Below are 19,850 nucleotides of genomic sequence, written 5' to 3'. Positions count from 1 at the left end.
GTGTGTGTGTGTGTGTGTGTATTATTCTAGTTATAATTTTATATTAACTTCATAAAATTGATTAAAATACTCTAAATGTTATTCAAGATTTACTTACTTAAGAATTGCTTGAGAATTTATCGGAAAACTAGGTTTAATTCAATATTGCCAAGTTTGCAAATTTTTCAGTACGTTGGCATTCGCATTCTTTCATAATTACATCCTAATAATCAATACGCTAATTTACTTTCATTGATATTTTTTTATATATCTTAATAATATTTTTAATTTCTCAATTTATAAATAATACGGTTTTTAATAAATAATACAGTTTTTATTTTAAAATTAATTTGACAATATAAGAATAAATATATTTGTACATAAATATTTATTGTCACGATTGATAATGATAAAACAACTCAAAGTAAAATGACTCAAAAAAAAATACATAGAATAAAATTATAAGAAAAGCCATGTTGATTTGTCTAACACATCAAATTTACATTCAATTTTCTTATAAAAAAGAAGCACCGAACCTGTTTCTTCAAATAAATTATGGTTACATACGACGACTTATAAATTGAATGTCAGGTAATAAGTAAATGACTAACTAGAGATTAAGTAATTAACAAATATAGCATCTATTACCTGCAAATGTAGTGAAAGTTAGGCTCTCAAAGGTCGTGTCCTATTACATACGCAATATATGATTAATCAGACATTTTTCAGTACTTTTATAAAATACAGCTGCTTCATTAAATTAATAAAATACATATCTTACTGCACTTATTTATTTGTTAAATAAATTATATAAATATTGAATCTATGTATTTAGATATAATTACATACATATAATTTTACAACCAATTATATACAAGATCCGTAAAGTGTTTTAAATTATTTTCTCTTAGCTATTAAGAACAATAACAAAATTTTTTGTTGGTGCTTTGAAATTGATTGGAATTGTCTTTGTGAGAGGCAAGCGGAATTGCTCATTTAAGGAGACATTATTTGAAAAAAAATAAAACAAATATATATTTTCTTCTTTTATAAATCAATTTTCTTCTGCTCTCTTTATATATGTAAACATATTAAAATATGTAAAATATGAGAGTATTAAAATATGTCTATTATATATATATATATATATATATGTATATGTAATACAAATAGCCATAATTGCTTGTAAAGTACATTAAAAATTAATTAATTACTTAATATTTTAGATACATACAAAACATGAGTTATTTGGTAATAGAAATTATATTAGCAAGATATATCTAAAATATTAACTAATTAACTAATTAATTAATTTTTAATGCACGTTACACGCAATTATTTGTATTACATATATGCACGTGGCAAAACATAACTAGTCATTCATTATTTCCAGATGCGTCATTTTATTTTGGCTTATAATTGAAGGTTATATTGATTATATCGAGAAACGGAATGATTGTCATTATAATTATACGTTAGAATCTACGATAATGACGAATAAGTTGAATGGAAATGACCAAGCGCAAATATACGCACATATAGATATCTATTGTGTATACAGATGTCTTTACACTTTTCTTGATTTTAAAAAACGCTAACAAGTTATACCAGAAAGAAAATTATGCAGAATAGAATATCCATTACTCGGGTGACATCACCCGTTTACCTCATCGTTTTTTCTTCTGAAACTTGTTAAAATATTGGTAGAGTCAAGTGATAATAAAAGATAATAATTAAGCGAAATCGAAATAATATCCGTACGATAAAAAGGCGCAATTTTGATAACGCATCAATTGAATGATATTTGAACTTCTGAAATATCGGGCAGTCATGTAATATTATATCTATTAAATAAGGTTTTATGCTGATATGCATGTTATATAATATATAAAATTGAACAAATATTTGATAATATAAGCTTATTTTTTTTTTTATAAAATTTCAAAACTGTGCTTCAAAACCAAATTTGTTTTTATTAGCTTTTATATTAAATATTAGAGATACATAAAATAACAACAATAGTTTTACAAAACAGTCGTAAAATTTTAAAATTAATGAGATATTTATTCAATTTTTTTAATAAAAATGCAACATCTATTAGTATATATATATATATATTCTCGTAATAGTTTTTATACTTCATAAATCATTTGCGAATAAATTTGAAATTACGACAAAATCAGAATTAAAATGAACGCTTTTGTATTTGCACAGAGAAAAGTTGTTTTCAAATTGCAAATCATAGTTAATAATCGTTTCAAGCTACTTTTCATCGCAATTAGCAAATAATAATATATTGCAGTATGACATAAAAAAAATATTTGCATACGCAACAGAGTCACTCTGTTTTTTCTTTCTCTTCAAAGATATGGACTCTGCTTTCGTCACTGCAGGTTTGTCGATTTTCCCGCTCGCGTGCGTTATTTATGCATAAGCAAAAATACTTGTATACACTTCACTTGCGTACCATGACCTCAAACGGCAATCTTATCTTCGATACGACAAACGGCAACCACCTCCCTTTGACGTGTCTGTTCCGGTGGAGCGGAGATGTTCGGACGCGAACGCGTGAAAAGTTACGCCGCTTTAAGAAATCTCGCAGTCGTCCCTCGATCGTCTCATAGTCCGGAGCGTGAGGCCAGGACATCTCGAATTATCGTTCACATTAAGATAACATTGAATAATTCATTATTCACGTGAAACAAATAAAAGAGTGATGTTAGAGAATGTCGCGTTCACTACAGTCGAGTTTTCTGTTGTAATATATAATAAATATTAAGGATATCTTAAAAAAGAATAAAACTACGAGAAGATTAAAAAAAAGTATCTTATCGATGATCCTAAAATTGGAGTAATACCCGAAAAAGGGGAAAAATAAAAAAAAAGCATTTCGTTCAATATTAATAGTTTACGCTAGCGAGTACAACAACCGCCTCCAGACTTCTCTATCCGTGACAGTGAAAGTGCTGAGGAAAGAAGGAAAAAAGACCGGCTCTTTAACGATACTCTTATTTACGAAAGAACCGGCAAGAACGTGATCGTTGCGAGTCAGTACTCCGTCGAATTTAAAAACGAACAAACACGTGTAATATGTTGTGTTATTATTGAGTGCCAGGGTTAGAAGAAGCATCAAAAGATCATTAAATTCATCACTGAAGATAAAGCCGTATAATATCAAAGAAGTAAGAAACATTTATCAACAGATTATGTAAACATATAGGCATTTGTAAAAATTTCATACAAGGAAGCGTTACTTTCTCACAAATTATTTTTTTAATAAATATTTCTGTCTGCCAACGGTAATTAGGTAATCTGTCCTTTATTTAAGTTATAAAATGTTCAAAATCTGTGGCAGAATTTATAAGATTAACATTATTTCTATATATATTCCTTACAATAAAAATAGAATTTTTTACATAAAAACAACAATGTCAACAATATTTTTTATGATTATTAATAACTATATTTAAGAATTAATAAATAACATAATTTTATTAAGATTTGAAGTTTGATAATTCCATTATTGTATTGTTTATAAAGTAATCTATTTGTTAAAATTAATTTTAAAATAATAAATTTCTGTTAATATAATAGAATTATTTTTTCTTAATAGCTTTATTTTAGAATTAAAATAGTCCCAAGCAGAACAATAAGTCAAAATAATGTTAAAATGTATTGGAAGCGATTGAAAAGTTTTTCATCGAGCTTTTTATTTTAACACTATTTTAATGTTACGATAATATTTTGTTTTGCCTGGAATATATTTACAATATTATTAGTAACTTGTTAATCACCTTTTTACAAATTGTTATATGTTATCAGTTTTCTTTTATATATTTTTAGTAATGTATTATATATAAAAACATTGGTGTCAAAAAAGTTGAATAAAAATATAAAGTATATTTTTTGCGAATGCTTGTAGAAGATACTCAAATAGAACAACAAATCATGATACCATCAAAATGACATTAGAATGAATAAAAAATGATTGAAAAATAACTTTTAATAATCATTTTGGAGTCATTTTGACATAATTTTGATATCATAATAGCTTGTTGTTCCGCCTGGGCAAGTTCAATGAAATATAAAAGCTTATTTTCTATTTTAATGAAATTTGATTACCTCTATTTTCTTTGTCAAATTTTATTATGCAATTTCTGCAGTGAAAGTCTGTAAGGTTAGAAAGTGCAATAACTTAATTAATTTATAAAATCAATCGCACATACTTGGAGTACATACGTATAAAACACGTTCGACGTTTGACATTTATTAATTCTCGATTATCTCTTGTTTTAAATCTGTAACGACGCATATGTCTTATGTGTGAAGTACATCAACTTTTTAATTAATATGCGTTTCATAACATTTTATGAAGATTTTTCTTGCAAAAAAAATAATTTAAATTTAAAAATATATATGTTTAAAAATATTATACCAGGTTATGTCAAAATACGTACGTTAATAAATATTAATAAACATATTCTAAGGAAAAAAATTAAAAAATTTTATAAATAAAACGTTGTTCTTCCTGATATATATTTTTTTAAATAACTGATTTACTTTGTTTACAGATTTATAATGAAGTTTATACCGATCCGAGGCTTGATTCAGTTATTGTACCGTTTCATTATACCGTTCTTGCTTTTGAGAGGATGTACCAGTATTGAGAAATTAAAGAATATATATTCCTGGAAAGCTTTAGAATTTGCTTTTCCAAATGAGTATACAAGACAAAATGCTATACGAGAGGGTCGTTTTATTCCTGGAACACCAGTACCGATTGACGTGGATTTCTACCATAAAGGTTTTAAACAATCTTTATATTATTTTGAATAAAAATTGTTCCAAATCATTCACAATATTGTTAAACATACCTTTTATGATGTGTTACCTTTTAACTCGATTTTATACTCTACCATTAATTTAATTTTTGTTATTTCTTAATAAAATTTGAAAACTAGATAATCATAAGCTATTGTATTATATAATTGTAAGAGATTTTAAAGCTCTTGTTACTCGATCATCGTTATTTTCTCATTTGATGAAATCGAGTCAATTGTTAATTGGAAAATTATGTTTAAATAATCATAGCTTACAATGAAGAATTTTATTGCTATCACATAATTGATCGATTATGATTTAATTTGTGCTAAAATATATTTAACGTTGCTTCATAATTTATGCATTTTAAGCAACAAAACTTCTCAAGCAATGAACATTTTATATAATTTTTGCTTCATTTTAATTATCACATGTAAGAATCATAATTTTCATATTGTTAAACATTATAATTTGCCTTGACAAGTAATTAATCCGTCAGAAAGTAAAAAGAATTATATTTACATAAATACAAATTCTATATAACTTGTAAAATTGTTGTGCAATCTTTTAATACTATTATTCTAAAAAAATGTAGGTAGCTATTATTCTTAAAAAAAAAACGTTTCTTAAAGAATATAGAAAATATATTTTAATAAAATTAATGTATATATATGTATTACGAATAGAAGATTAATAGTTCAGTCTTAAATACAGATATTACATGAATAATTCTGTAACAAAACTAAATTGGATGTCAATTAAAATTTTTTCAGTTCACGCTTACTTGATTACATTAGCTTTATGAATAATATAACAATTTAGCGAGTTTAATTGTCTCCCTTAATAGTTAATAATTAGTTTAATGAATATATAGCTAAACATGGATCCATAGTGTTCATCACGATACCAAGGTTTCAAAACGGGGTTCCGGTCACCCTCGGTTACGTGACGAATGATGTTTCTCCTGAGGGAAATCCAATAATTGCACCGTATCCAAGCTGGGAATGGAACAGATTGGGACATTGTGATGCAATTACCAGTGTGTTTAGAGTGCAGGTAATAATGAAAACTTTACTTGTAAATTGGATCAATAATTAACCTGTCGTTGATGCAACTTAAAAATATATCGTATCGTAATCAATAACTTCGCATTAATTAACCATGCGACAGTTTTTAACAAGATTGAAAGATATCAATATAGTAACTTAATACTAATTTTTACTAAATGAATTTTGTTTAATTTTTGCGATATGGATGGGTACAACTGTAATCTGAAAAAATTAATAATTTATGAAATTACGTCAATCTTTACATTATTTACGATTACTGACGCAACCGGATATAAAAAATCTTAAAGTTAGAAATATTTTTCCTTTTCTTTCCGTCGTATTATCGGAAATCGCACCTCGCTCATTTAGAAATAAACATACGTCGCGTGACGTTATGGAATTAACGCCTTCATTATTATTCGAGAAACTCAAATAACAAATCGAACGTATGGCGCACACGCAGCAATTCTTATAAAGGACGCAATACAAATTATCGTAATTTACGTGATATCATAATTGCTGACCACAATAATGCAGGAAGCATGCTTTCGAATATCTTCTTTACGATGAGATAGTGCCCACCAGTGCGACAAATCTATCTTATCATTACATTATTACGTATTCAATGCGCACGATCTAGAACAAAATGCTTTTTACTGATATTCCTAGTCGTTAAGGCTAAAATATATGAGTTTGAATAACACAGACACTCATTACATAATTATATCACAGCTGGTTCTATTTAACAAAAAAATATCATTGATATGAAATAAAATGTTTGTTATATTTAATATTTCGTAAATAAAAAGTATGAAATATAAATATCTTCTATTAAAATAATATAATAATATATTTTTCAAGAAACAATTGCAAAAAAATTTGGATATAAATACAGAGATAGTAACAAAAAATATAATTTAAATTAGACTCTCAAACTTTAAAATAATAAATAACAATAAGATAAGTCAGCACAGAAATAGGCACGCATAAATATTAATTTATGTAAATATTTTAAATTGATAGATAATGTGCAGCTTTATTCCGAAATTCAAGATTTTAGAATAAAGTTGCACATCATTTATTAATTTGAAGTATTATACATAATTAATACTTATATGCATCTATTCCCGCGCTGACTCTCATTAACTTTAATCTTATTGTTATTTATTATTTTATAGAGATAATCTTACAATAACAAATTTTACGATTTTTTGATAAGAAAGTATTTTTATTTAAATATTACAATATTCGCATAAAAATTACATCCTGCACGCATCGTGCATGTAGAAATGCATAATATATACGTTTATTTAAAAAGCTTTCTATGGAAAAGAACGTTGTAAGCACAATGTGCATATAAATGATCTTTTATGTTATCATCATGCTTCGCGTTTGTTTAATTTACGACAATATATACATTTTTATGCTAATTATGAACGTGTTTTTAAGAATTTATAATAGAGAACTATAAAATGTATTATCTTTTCCAAAATAAATAATTAAAACTATTGTTGAAATTTACATTGAGACCACTTAAGGAAATTTAAAAAGTAAATTAAATTATAATATTGTCTTATAAAATTATTACATTAAAAACATATGATAGATTAAGAATTACTAATTTATGTTTAAAAAAAGTTAATTATAAAATTAATTTGAGAATTAGAAAATTGAAAGAATTTAATTTAATTAAATTGCAAGATATATCTGAAATAATTAACTAACTTATTAAGGTAATTGTACCAATTAGTAAACATGAACCAATCGTTGGGCAAAGTGATGAAACATTTGAAATATTAAGTTTTTAATGATATTATACAATTCTAAATAAATTCATTATTTAAATTCATTATTAAATTTTTATAAACAACAAATTCATTTAGAGTATATACATATTATTAAAAATTTAACATTTAAAATTTTATACCATTTTGTTCAACTGAATTTGTCCAACTGAACTTTGAATTGAATCATATGACGAATCTACTGATTGTTCATTAACTGATATACATATTTACCTTATTTATTATGAAAAAGAATCAATTTTATTTTTTCTAATATTAAAAATATCGTAATAATTACACATAACAGCTGTTTAACTTTAAAATTTAATAATTATTATATTTATTCTGATTTTAAATAATAATACTAAAGTTCTAATTATTATTTTGCAGCGTGGAAATTTTTCTCTGATAAAATAATTTTTTTACGGATCAATGATTGTGCATTCTTATTAAAAAACATAATTTAAAAAAATGTTTATTGACTATAGATAAAGATATGATCACAGGTGGACTCGTGCGACCGGTTGTGGGTTATCGACACAGGTAAACTCGAAGAGCGACAGATTTGTCGTCCTCAATTATTGTCGTTTTCGCTGCGAACAAATAAGGTTCTGAGTCAATACAAGTTTCCAAAAGAACAATTCATGGATAATTCCCTGTTTGTGACTCTCGCAGTCGACATTCGCAATAGTGACGACAAATGTCAAAACACGTTCATCTACATCGCCGACGTGACTGCATACGGATTGCTTGTCTACGATCATCGCAACGCCCGCTCCTGGAGAATCACCAACAATTTGTTTTATCCTTATCCAGCTCATGGAACGTTTCACATCAAGGGAGATACATTTGATCTCATGGATGGCATTTTGGGACTTGCTCTGAGTCCCATGAAGCAAGATGGCGACAGGATTTTATACTTCCACTCTTTGGCTAGCAAAGTCGAAAGTTGGGTACCCACTTCTACTATCAGGTGAGAAAGGATGAATAAATATTTATTTAATTGCAAAAGAGCTTTAACAAATTATGCGTTGCTGTGATTTCTATTTTAAATACGTGAAATATCTGAGATACATTTTATGTATGTGTTATATTATATGAGATTCGTTTTATTAAATATAATATATTGTATATATTATAATATATTTATGGAAAAAATAAGCATAAAATCTAACGATTATGTATTTAATAAGATATTTTGTTTTTAAATAAAATTTTTAATTAATTTTTTTTTATAAATTTAACTTTATATTTAAATCATAGATGTTTACAGCTAATTAATAATCAATAAAGAACATTATAAAGATAATAAATAACGAGAATAATGAATGTTTCTATATAGATTCTTTTTTATTATGTAATGTAATAATTTCTGTCTTTTTCGTCAAAGAGTACTCCGATAAATGTCATCTTATTATCGGACATTCATTATTATCTAGGAATTATAGCCTCTTTCAAGAGCACTCCGACGCTGCAGCAAGGTCATTCCGTCCATTCGCTATGGAAAGATCATCACAGTCGGCCGCTCAAGCCATGGATCAAAATGGAATTCTCTTCTTCGGTCTTCTGTCAGATCTCGCATTAGGATGTTGGAACAGTATCACTCATCCCGAATACGGTGGTACCAATAACGAAGTCATCATTGTTAACCCCGATACGCTGCAATTTCCGTCTGGAATGAAAGTATGATGACGTACATACAGCTTATTCCAATTCTTTAATTAAAGAATTCTTTAATTAAATATATTCTCTTTTATGACGTATATTTCTATAGTTATTAAACTGTATTATAATCTTTTAATAAGTTTTATTAAAATAATAATAATAATAATAAAATATACGATGTTCAGTGCAAAGATAAAAGTAATAATATTAAAAATTTTGTAATAAAGGATAAAATATACCTACTACATTACAATTACATTCGCGCTTTTAGAGATAAAACAAACTGTATACCCGATTATTCATAATTCTACTGCAACTATGGTAGTGCATTTAGTTGTATTGAATTTTACTCTTGCTTAAAAGTATTGAGAGATCATTCTTCTTTATGATCTTTTCGCACTGTATTCCGAAGCTTAAATTAGTGTAATCAATACCATAACCATCCTCGTTGCAGGTCATCATCGCAAAAAACGGCCGTCAAGAGCTGTGGACTCTCACATCGTCGTTCCAAAAAGTCATGACCTCGACTATGAACTCGAACGAGACTAACTTCCGGATACAGGCCGGTTACGTAGACGAGCTGATTCGCGGTACCAAGTGTAACGGTGCGGGTCTCCGCCTTGACCGCAATCGCGGTTACGAGACGTCCGCGCCCGGGCCGCTATTCGCCAAATGAAGATCGTGGCACCACGGGGAGTTCGACGATTCGCATTTTCAGGCGGTGACGTCCGTCTGGTGGCATAAGTATCCAGAATTCTTCCCAGAGTACCACCATTCCCCATTCTTAATCCCTTCATCGTATTCATTCCCCGAAAGAATCTTTACCCGACCATCTTTTTCCCCTTGGGTCGTCACATCTATGTACAGTCACAGACCAGTCACAGATTATACTATCTTTATTGATCACAATTGAAAAACGCGCGACACTGTATGTACCTTAATACTTATTCCCGATGCGAAGAACAAACGGCTCCTCTTTACTATGTTCTCAAGATTTTGTTAGAACTTTATCAGCTCGAGGAGCCCTGAAGCTACTCGTGGTGCCAGTTCAGCTTTACAATAGTTTCCTCTCTAGTGCTATAATATATATAATATTCATCGGAAATAACAATGGATAAAATATATCACCCCGTTCCTAATGTAACAAATATTTTATTTAATTTTATTGACAATACAGATCCAATATAGATGTATGTGTATTTTCGATATCAAATTGCATTTTGCGTATATTTTATGCATATTCCTGTGCAATAAATGCGTTATTACTATAATAATTATTATTAAGTGACTACTACAATATTACTACTAAAAAATAATATTTATGAATCATTTTATTACATAATAAGACTATGATGAAAAAAATAAAATAAAACCAATTGTACTCTGAAGCTAGCTGTATTGTGTATTTAATGAATATAAATTATTATAATAAATAGAAATTCATCTTAAATTTGACTCATTTTTTTAATTGTTAATTCCATTTTCTAGAAGTATTTACATTTTTTAAGTGATATATTTATTACAAATGTGTTTTATTTCTCTTATTATAATAATTATAACTTTATGTGAGGTAATATTTTTAAATTATATATCTCTAAATTATAAATTATAAACAAAATAAAAAAATATTGGTTAAAACATATCAAAAAGCTGTTAATATCATTGTGTAATATCGTACTTATAATTATAATATCATTAAGTAAACGTCCGACGTTAAAATATTTGCAATACTAACAAAGAATGTTATGGGTGAAATAAAAGTACATTAAAAAATAGAATAATTTAAGTTTCAATTAGGTGTAAAATTTTAAATTTGTCGTAACTTGTATAAATATGAGTTGAAAAAGTAGAAAAAAAGTTCTTTAAAAATTATTTGGGTATTTTAAAGACAAAGATATACAGTAGCTACATTTTTATGTAATTCTTTTATTTTGTAATTCTCAGAAACGAAACAAAAGTGGACTTATACGACGTTACTTAAATCTTGCAAAATTTTTACTTTCTTTCTTAGATGTGCACGATACTATTTTACGACAATGACAACAACAAAAAACTTGGCGACTCGAATCCAAGATATTTCTTTGTAGTCTAACCGAGTCACGAATTACACCATCAAGGGCGAAAGTTTCCGATTGCCGATGGTATCTCGTGAATGGCGAAACATTTGAATACATCCGTTTTCTATTTCAAATCTTCCCGTTACGTGCAGAGACTACAGATCTGAAGAATTCACGCCTAAAGTACGCCTATGTGATACGAAACGTGATTCCTAATAAATATATTATATGTATAACCCATATATAGTACTAGACGAAGCGTGCGGCGAAATCTCTTTGATCTTTCGTCTTGACGGATCTAGAAAGAGTAAGGTAGCTAAGTAGGCACGGAACTCTCTTTCTACTCTTATCCTATTGGTAGAATTATGTTTCAGAAGAGGGAGGTCAGTAGTGTATTCTTTCAAATCAGGAGCCATCACAGTATTGACTGGTATTAACGCAGTACGATAATTTTAAACTTACATTATTAATTATTAGATACAAAATAAAACTTGAAATATGGTTTCTACGTGTAAAAATAATACTCTGAGCACAGATGTATCAACTCATTAGTAAGTAAAATTAATTGCAATTTTTTAATGCTTCAGAGCCCTTCATTGCATGATTCTCATTCTAGGTTTGCCAAGATGATTTCGATGCTAATGCTCCGTCCAGTACTATATGTCGATGGTATAACCATGCGTTCATATTCTGTACACATTTATCGATAGTTGTTGTTGATAACTAATGATAGCCAATGGCAAAGACTATCCTAGAAAAAAAGCACGGTTCTCGATCGATTGTCGCTACTTAACGATATTGTAGGCCATGGACATGTCGCGTCGGACGATATTTTCCTTCGGTCTGTTTACAGAAGTGCTTAGCATGTTGAACACTTGCAAATTACTTAGTTAGTCTAAAATTAATAAACAATTTCTGAAAAATTTTATCTACAATTAATTTACGAAGAATAAAAAAATCTTGTTTCGAACTATTATTGAAATCATAATTAGACGTTTGCGTTAATAAATAAAATAATTTATAGATTGTTATTAAAATATTTATTAAGATATGTTATGCGTTTACGTTTAATGATTAATTAAAAGTTCTAATCACATATAAGTTCTAATGACATAAAACTTATAATTACTATATAATAATATATATGTACATATTAATTTTTTAAGAGAAAGTTTCTTAAAATTAAAAAGAAAAAAAAATGCGATGTAGAAACTTCGTTATGAATTAATATAACTACGTATCCATATATATTAGTAAGCAGTCTTTTTACAGGAAACGTATATTGCGTGCCGTAAATGCACGCAAATGCAAAGTAAATTGAAGTTAGATCAGATCCGTGTTATATAAAATACAAAATAAAAATATTTGTGAGCTTACAGCAATATTACAGATCAATTTAGTAACTTATAATATCGTGTATTACATAATGTCAACTTCAACATTTCTATCATGATATAATTTTTAAATACGCAGTAAACCGTATCGTATTTTTAACTACCAAATAGACCATATCGCATGGCTTAAGCAAGAAATAAGGGATTTCTAGTTTATTTTTCCAATAAAAAGTTAATTTACCTATTGAAAGAGAGAGTTTTGAAATATTCTTGTTAATGCGTGTATATACAATGTACATATCATGTGTGATACAATCTGCATACATTTTTTCATTAATAAGTTACGTTTTACTTAGATGCGCAATATCGATTCGTTTCACTTTTTACGTTTTTCATTTGCAATAATATTCACTTATTTTTATAAATGTATCTTGCAATAAATAATATGCACAAAATAATATGCACAAAATATTTTAATTATTATAATTAAATTAAAAATAATATTTTCTAATAAGAACGATATGATTTACTTTAATTTTCTCCTAAATATTTTATTTTCAATGTGTGTGTGAAAAAAATTATTTGAGTGTCACTTAGGAAGTAAAAAATTAGTTTTCTACAAATTTTCTAGGAAATTAATTATGCTGAAATGTTTAATTTATTATTGTTTTTCCAAATTTATATTTTTAAAAATTATAAAATATTTAAATAATAACATTAAAAATAAAAAAAGAGTATTAAATTATTTGTAGATATCCTCTATAAATAATATATAATTATCATAAATATAAATGGAAAATTAATTCTCTTCCTTTATTCTCTCTTCATTTAGGATGTATATTCATATTTACTAAATATTATTTAGATGACTACAATAACAAAATAAAAAAATGTATTTTTCTATAAAAAATTTTAGAATATGATAAAATTTTTCGCGAAACATTTGGCATAACAAGTATTGAGAATAATATTGCACTTGATGTTAAAGTATGAAGCTTTTAAGATAGTTGTATCGCAAACATTACTTAAAAATAATTTTTTTTAAGATTTGTTTATAACTTTTACTATTTGAAGATAATATATTCTCTATGCATTATTTTTAGGGGGGGCGGGGAGGAGGTAATCAGGCAAATATTAATTATAGAACTTTAGAGAGATTGCAATCTTCCTAAGCCTTTATAATTAACATTTACCTAGTTACTCCCTATTTTCTTCGATTTAAGTAATTCATATTGCATTTATCTATAGTCCCTTAGATTTTGAACAAATTTTTAAATACTATTCTTTGCACTATATAATTGAAAATATATTGTCGTTCCTTGTCTAGCATAGGAAACGTATGTTAAAAGTACTAACTTTAAATGCAATTATCTTTCAAACATACCTGGTTACCTCTCCTCGCCCCCTCAAAATTATGCACGTATAGAGAATATCATATATTATCTTTAAATAGTAAAAATTTCAGATCTTAAGAAAAGTGATTTTGCGATACAACCACATTAACTGTTTCCAAAAAATTATATTTTCAGTGCGGTAATTCTATCAAACACTGAACGATATAGATTATTCATAATTGTAGGTCATACAGATAATTTATCTTTGATATTTACGGCAACACTTTGACGGTGACTGGCCGAGTACATTGAATCGGAAGGAAATAACGAATCACGGTGTAGACTTAAACGGAGAAGGTGTGCGGTAAAGGGCACAAATATCGTGAAACTTTGACGAAGAGATACAGTGCGCGTTGCAGGAGTGTCGAAGCAACAGCGTGTTGCTCTAGTAGTCTAGTCAGGTACTTCACCTTTCTGTAATTGCGTGCTGCAAGTAATTACATGACTTTTGCGCATAATAACATAGCGATGCGGTTATAAAAAGGAACAGTGCGGTAATACTATACTTTATACATACTTCATCGTTTATCATTTACCATAAACTTATAACAATAATAATTAGCATAAAGATGATAATTATTGTAAAACGACATTAAGAGAAAAGTGTTTGATATTTGTGACTATAGCTGTATAATAAAATAATTATAATTAGAAGCACCATTTTTATTGCAGTTATTGTTGCTATATTAGTATATAATAATATTCATAATAATAACACACAGGCCCACAAAAAATAGTACCCTGTGCTGGGATGGAGACTCAGCTATTCTTATATGTACTTTGAGTCGCTGAATACGAATCTGATATAAAAATAGAACCATCCAGGGCAAATTTTCAATCTAGAGCAAAAAAATAATCCATTTTTTATCCATTTTTTTGCTCTAGATTGAAAATTTGCCCTGGATAATCCTATTTTTATATCAAATTCGTATTCAGCGACTCAAAATACATAAGAATAGCTGGGTACTTTTTTTTGTGGGCCTGTAGAATTATATTTATAGTTCTATATACGAAAAAGGTATAAGCATAATTACTACACATTACTTACAAATACCAAATACATTTCTCTCAATGGGCGCATGAATTTTTGTAATCGTGCACATCGTTTATGGGTTCATCGTTGAAGTTGTCAATTATGTCTCGATGTCCGAGTATCGAAACCGCTTATGAAATACTCGGTGCAAAAGGAAGTAAGTGCGAAAGCGGAAAGTACTCCTAATCTCCGGTGGAAAGTGGCATTTATATTAAAATCGAAAAGAGCGTCTCGCTTCGCTTGCTGAACGAGTCATCGGAACGAAGCTGTTTCAGGCTAGCGTGAATTGTGTCCGTATTTGACTCCGACGAGAAGGGAAAGAGAGGCAGGATAGCACGCGCGATCATTTCACAACAACCGACCATGAGCTTGAGTAGTAAAATGTCGCGTCATTGAAGAAAAGTGCACACGCCGTGTGTGGAACTAATGATTGTAATTCCATCACAGACTTCACCATACTCATGTTTATGTGATTATAATCCGAATACTTTGCTACATTTAAGCGACGCGTACAAATTAAATGTCTTTTACTTTTGATCTCGAATCAGTGTGAAGACAGAGTAAGAGAGAGAAAGAAGTAAAGGAAGAATTGAGTTGTTTAACTATTAAAATAAATAAATATATATATATTATAAAGTAAGGAATAAAAAAAGGAAATCTAAAAGATTCTAAGTAAAGAGTTACAATTCTTAATTGATCAATCCTTAAGTGATGAAGACATCTGCATAGAATAGAAAACGTCATTTTAATAAAAATATTAAATTAAAAGATGTATTTTTATTAAAATTTGAAAGAAAATTATTATTAATGCATTAATAAAATATCATTAATAATAAATTCTTTGGTTTTTCTTTTCAGAAACACTGTTTAAATATTCTTATAAAAATTCTAATTTAGAAATAAATTTTCTTTAAAAATTCATTTCTTACAGTTATAATTTTTGAAATTTTGAAAGAAATATTTAATTACATCTAGTTTTATGACTTTCTCTTTTGTACTGTATGTAAGTACAAATTATGATTTGTCACGAAGTGCGTTTTTGCATCGAATAACATTCCGCGTGCGTAACCAATGAAATTATTGTGGCACATTGACGCAATTATCGCAACATTTTGCTGAACAAAAAAGAATACGCCGACATTAGGATTATTAAAATTATACTAACAGTCATGCTCGTGTGTCTTGTCATTTATGGAAAACTTAAACCGGATTATATATTTTAATTTTTATCTATTGTAATTTTAAATCAGATTATTAAAAAAATTTTTTTAATTAAACAATTAATTTAACTTAAATAATTAATTAAATTTTCTCTTCTTTTTATAACACAAACTTAATATGACTGTAACAATATATGAATATATCATCAATTGTATAATTTTAAACATCTTTTAAAAAATATATTATATCTTTATTTTTAAATATTAGATAATAACATTCTATTACGGTATTAATCACAGTATTCTATTTAATTAATATTTATGTACAAACAGAAACATTAAATTATGATTAAAATATAAAATAAAATTATATATACAACTATAGCGTTATAAATGCTTCATTAATATTATTTCTTTTATTTTTTTTAAGCTAATGTTTTTATTATTTTAAATAAACATATCGCATATACGCATATTTAAGTATTTCTATAAGACTAACAGTAGGATTAATCGTATTTGACATAACAGTATTTACAGGTCACTTTTTACACAATGTTACAAAGAAATTGTGTTCATAATTCATCCGTGTCCATAATACGATTATCCGGATAAATGTTGCATCTCAACGATCTCGACAAAGTCTTTCCTTTGACAGCTTAATTATCGTTTTCGCGTAATCGGCTTACTGTATTGCTTTCAGACATGCCATGACGAGAAAGAATAGAAGCAACGATGTGGAAAGTAGCGGATGGTCATCATACGGACAACCGTGGATGCCTCCGAGGAGAACGAGCCAACCCAGCTATTTCTACGCCTCTCCTGATTATACTTTCGGCACCACAGATGGATCTAGTCTGAACTATCGTCATGATTTCCGGGACTACAGAAGGCAGCACGATTTATCATACAGACATCGTGAGTCTTTAAATGTCAACACGAATTATAATCGGGTCTTCGTAACCATGTACTTAGTTCATAATTTGACATCTAAATTTAATATAATTAAATAAGAAGCTAAATACTATAATTAAGATGATATTGAATTTATAATAATATTATCAAACTAAGCATCACGCTAAGCATATTTCTTATTTATTAATTAGATGTAATAATTACTCATAACATATTATTACTTTGTATTTTATTTATTTCCACAGATATTGTTACTTACAATATTGGCGACTTTAATAATTAAGTAATAACTTTATAATTTATTTATTTCCACAAATTATTAATTTTACGACAAGTGTTTTTGCTTAACTACATTTGGGCATTTAATGTCAAAAATGATTCTAAATTGCGAGAGCTGAAAATAGAAAGTAAGTCAGTCATTAACATTTTTTGAAGTAATAAACTTTAGAGCCTTAAAATGGTATAGCGTTTCGTGCGTTTCGTGTAAGTTGCCTGTATGCAGGTAATCGAATTACGCAGAATCCGCATTGTTACAACGTTGTAAAATTCAAATGAGTTTTATCTAGAGCGGGGCAATAAAAAGAAATGCCCGGTGTCGTCTCATAAAAAATGTAATTATGGTGCTTGCTGGTGCCGTAAAATGAACCGCCTCCTCAGAAAATGCTTGCGCAATCATCAGGATGACTTATTTTTTACTAGGCGTTCCTCTTTATATGCTTTTTTTTTTAATTTTATTTGTTTTTCTTCTTCTAAAAAAACACCTTTTTTATAGTTATTAAAATTTCCCCCAAAAACCATCTACGACCATCAAAAATGAGAATAAAGCATGCAACTTCATGAATGATTTAACCAGGCTCATTGTAAAAAAAAACATTTATCGTTACAACCGCTTATTATCGTCGATTTATTAAACTGGAAATAAAAAGGGGAGCGGACGTTTGTTTGGTGCCCTCGTTCGTAATGTATTACACGAGCAAATACACGAGTTCCCATGAACCTATCTACCAATGACCTATACCACGACATAAACTCCGGAGTCGTAATACAGACGAGAGGGAAAATCATCTTCGGGAGAAGGGATTCGCCATTCTCTCCTTTCGTAGGATCTAAGACACACTTACGACCCGGATAGTGGAATATGGTAGTCGCGTAACATCCATGGTGCCATCTCGAGCACTCATCTTCCCTCGCGCTACACATCTCCGATAGTACGTCGTTATAGGGCGAGAACTATAGCTCTGAGTTTAACGCCGTTCCCGATCTCCAGGTCCCGAATTAATAGAAGAGGATCGTCTGTGTCGCTCAAAGTAAGTAAGGAAACGACTCATCATCGTAAATCGCTTTCGCTCCGACATTCATGTCAGCAAATAATGCGGCGCTTTCATACGTTATGCATCATGTGTCACGTGCTGACAGAGGATTAACATTTAATCGAGCACACAGTACTATCATTAGTGATGCTGGATTCGATGCGTCGAGAATCGATCTTTTTTCGTCCTCAAAAATTAATTTGCCAGTCGATTCTGAGAAGTATGTACATACGATTCAATTTTTTTTTCAGCTTGAATTAAGATATACTCGTCAGCAAAAAGGTTGCAACACTTTTGTTCGATGGATTTCGGAATGCAACTCAAAAGTATATCCACACAAACTTGCATCCTATTTTACGTACATCCTTATGATAAAAATATGATAGGATAATTTTCTTATGCATATGTTTATGTGGTATTTACGTTTGTATGGATATATATTTATTTATATTTTTATAGTTAAATATATTATGAATAATAGTATCTTATAATATTAGTAACAAAATACTCTTAAACATAGTAAAAGACATAGGTTAACAAAACTTTTAATAAAACTTTCAAACTAGTGTCATCCTTGAGACTGAACGTCGTGCGACAAAGCAGCAATAAAGTGAGGAGTAGAAACAGTAATAGGTGTGAATGTCGACATATTTCAATTTCAAGCCAAAAGGCCTCGCTCTTGGACAGTTCTATCTTCCTAGTTATACTATGTTATGAAAAACAATACGATAAGACTTGAAGAACCTTCAATTTCAATGAAATTATACTTAATCGATGTATTTTTGCATAAAACGCGTTCTTTTTTTTCAATTCTTTAGAATCGTTCGATTTTGTTTCGTAAATAAAAAAATCGTGGTTTCGAAAATAAATTCCCAGGAAAAAATATTTTATATATAATTATATATAAAATTAATTGATTGAATTTATTAAAGTCTACAGAATTTCTATTATATAATTTAATGGAAATTTAATGGATATCTTGACATATGGATGCAAATTGACTTATGCCCGTTTCACCAATGTAAATTAACTTTAATCTCTAAAGGAAAAGACGAAGAGTCAATTGAACTAAGATTAAAATTAATCTACATTGGTGGAAATGGGCATTAATCTAGATACACATTATCTACAGTTTACGTTACGACGAACAAATTCTTTTTTATTATTAATGTACTTGCTGAAGAGAATCCAAACATAGGATCGAAATGTATTTGTCAATTCAATTGTTATATACAATAAAATTTGATTGCAAAATATGCATCACCGTCTTTCAAAGGCTTTTTATTCTTAATTAATTTTATTCATTAGAGCTCATATATATATTTATTATATAATTATATTTTATATATAAT

The 19,850-nt window shown here is 28.3% G+C and overlaps 2 protein-coding genes across 4 annotated transcripts in view; both read left to right on the top strand.

Annotated features, from left to right (window-relative positions):
• Nucleotides 1–2,674: 2,674 nt before the first annotated feature.
• On the top strand, nucleotides 2,675–10,424 carry LOC108750904 (protein yellow-like). The gene is made up of 6 exons (XM_018490764.1): nucleotides 2,675–3,161; nucleotides 4,551–4,783; nucleotides 5,675–5,856; nucleotides 8,140–8,606; nucleotides 9,073–9,316; nucleotides 9,753–10,424. Exons 2-6 carry the CDS (start codon nucleotides 4,558–4,560, stop codon nucleotides 9,972–9,974), a joined length of 1,341 nt encoding a protein of 446 aa, XP_018346266.1. The 5' UTR covers nucleotides 2,675–3,161; nucleotides 4,551–4,557; the 3' UTR covers nucleotides 9,975–10,424.
• Nucleotides 10,425–14,417: 3,993 nt separating this feature from the next.
• LOC108750882 (protein yellow-like) overlaps nucleotides 14,418–19,850 on the top strand; it is a 10,818-nt gene continuing 5,385 nt past the window's right edge. The window contains exons 1-2 of one of the 3 annotated variants that reach the window (XM_018490712.1): nucleotides 14,418–14,484; nucleotides 16,977–17,191. In XM_018490712.1, coding sequence (XP_018346214.1) covers nucleotides 16,984–17,191 — 208 coding nt within the window. In that variant the 5' untranslated portion in view covers nucleotides 14,418–14,484; nucleotides 16,977–16,983. Of the gene's footprint in view, nucleotides 14,578–16,976; nucleotides 17,192–18,095; nucleotides 18,496–19,850 lie in introns of those variants that run through there. The other 2 variants (XM_018490713.1, XM_018490714.1) reach the window with 2 other exon arrangements.

Source organism: Trachymyrmex septentrionalis, unplaced genomic scaffold, assembly GCF_001594115.1.
Source record: "Trachymyrmex septentrionalis isolate Tsep2-gDNA-1 unplaced genomic scaffold, Tsep1.0 scaffold38, whole genome shotgun sequence".
Lineage (NCBI taxonomy): Eukaryota > Metazoa > Arthropoda > Insecta > Hymenoptera > Formicidae > Trachymyrmex > Trachymyrmex septentrionalis.
This window is presented reverse-complemented; position numbering and strand designations above follow the sequence as displayed.

Bases quoted from the DNA above. Each gene is read 5' to 3' on its own strand.
- LOC108750904 (XM_018490764.1), top strand. From the start codon at position 4,558: ATGAAGTTTATACCGATCCGAGGCTTGATTCAGTTATTGTACCGTTTC. The intron at 4,784-5,674 runs GTTTTAAACAAT...ATGAATATATAG, and splicing joins CGTGGATTTCTACCATAAAG to CTAAACATGGATCCATAGTG. The intron at 5,857-8,139 runs GTAATAATGAAA...ATATGATCACAG, and splicing joins CCAGTGTGTTTAGAGTGCAG to GTGGACTCGTGCGACCGGTT.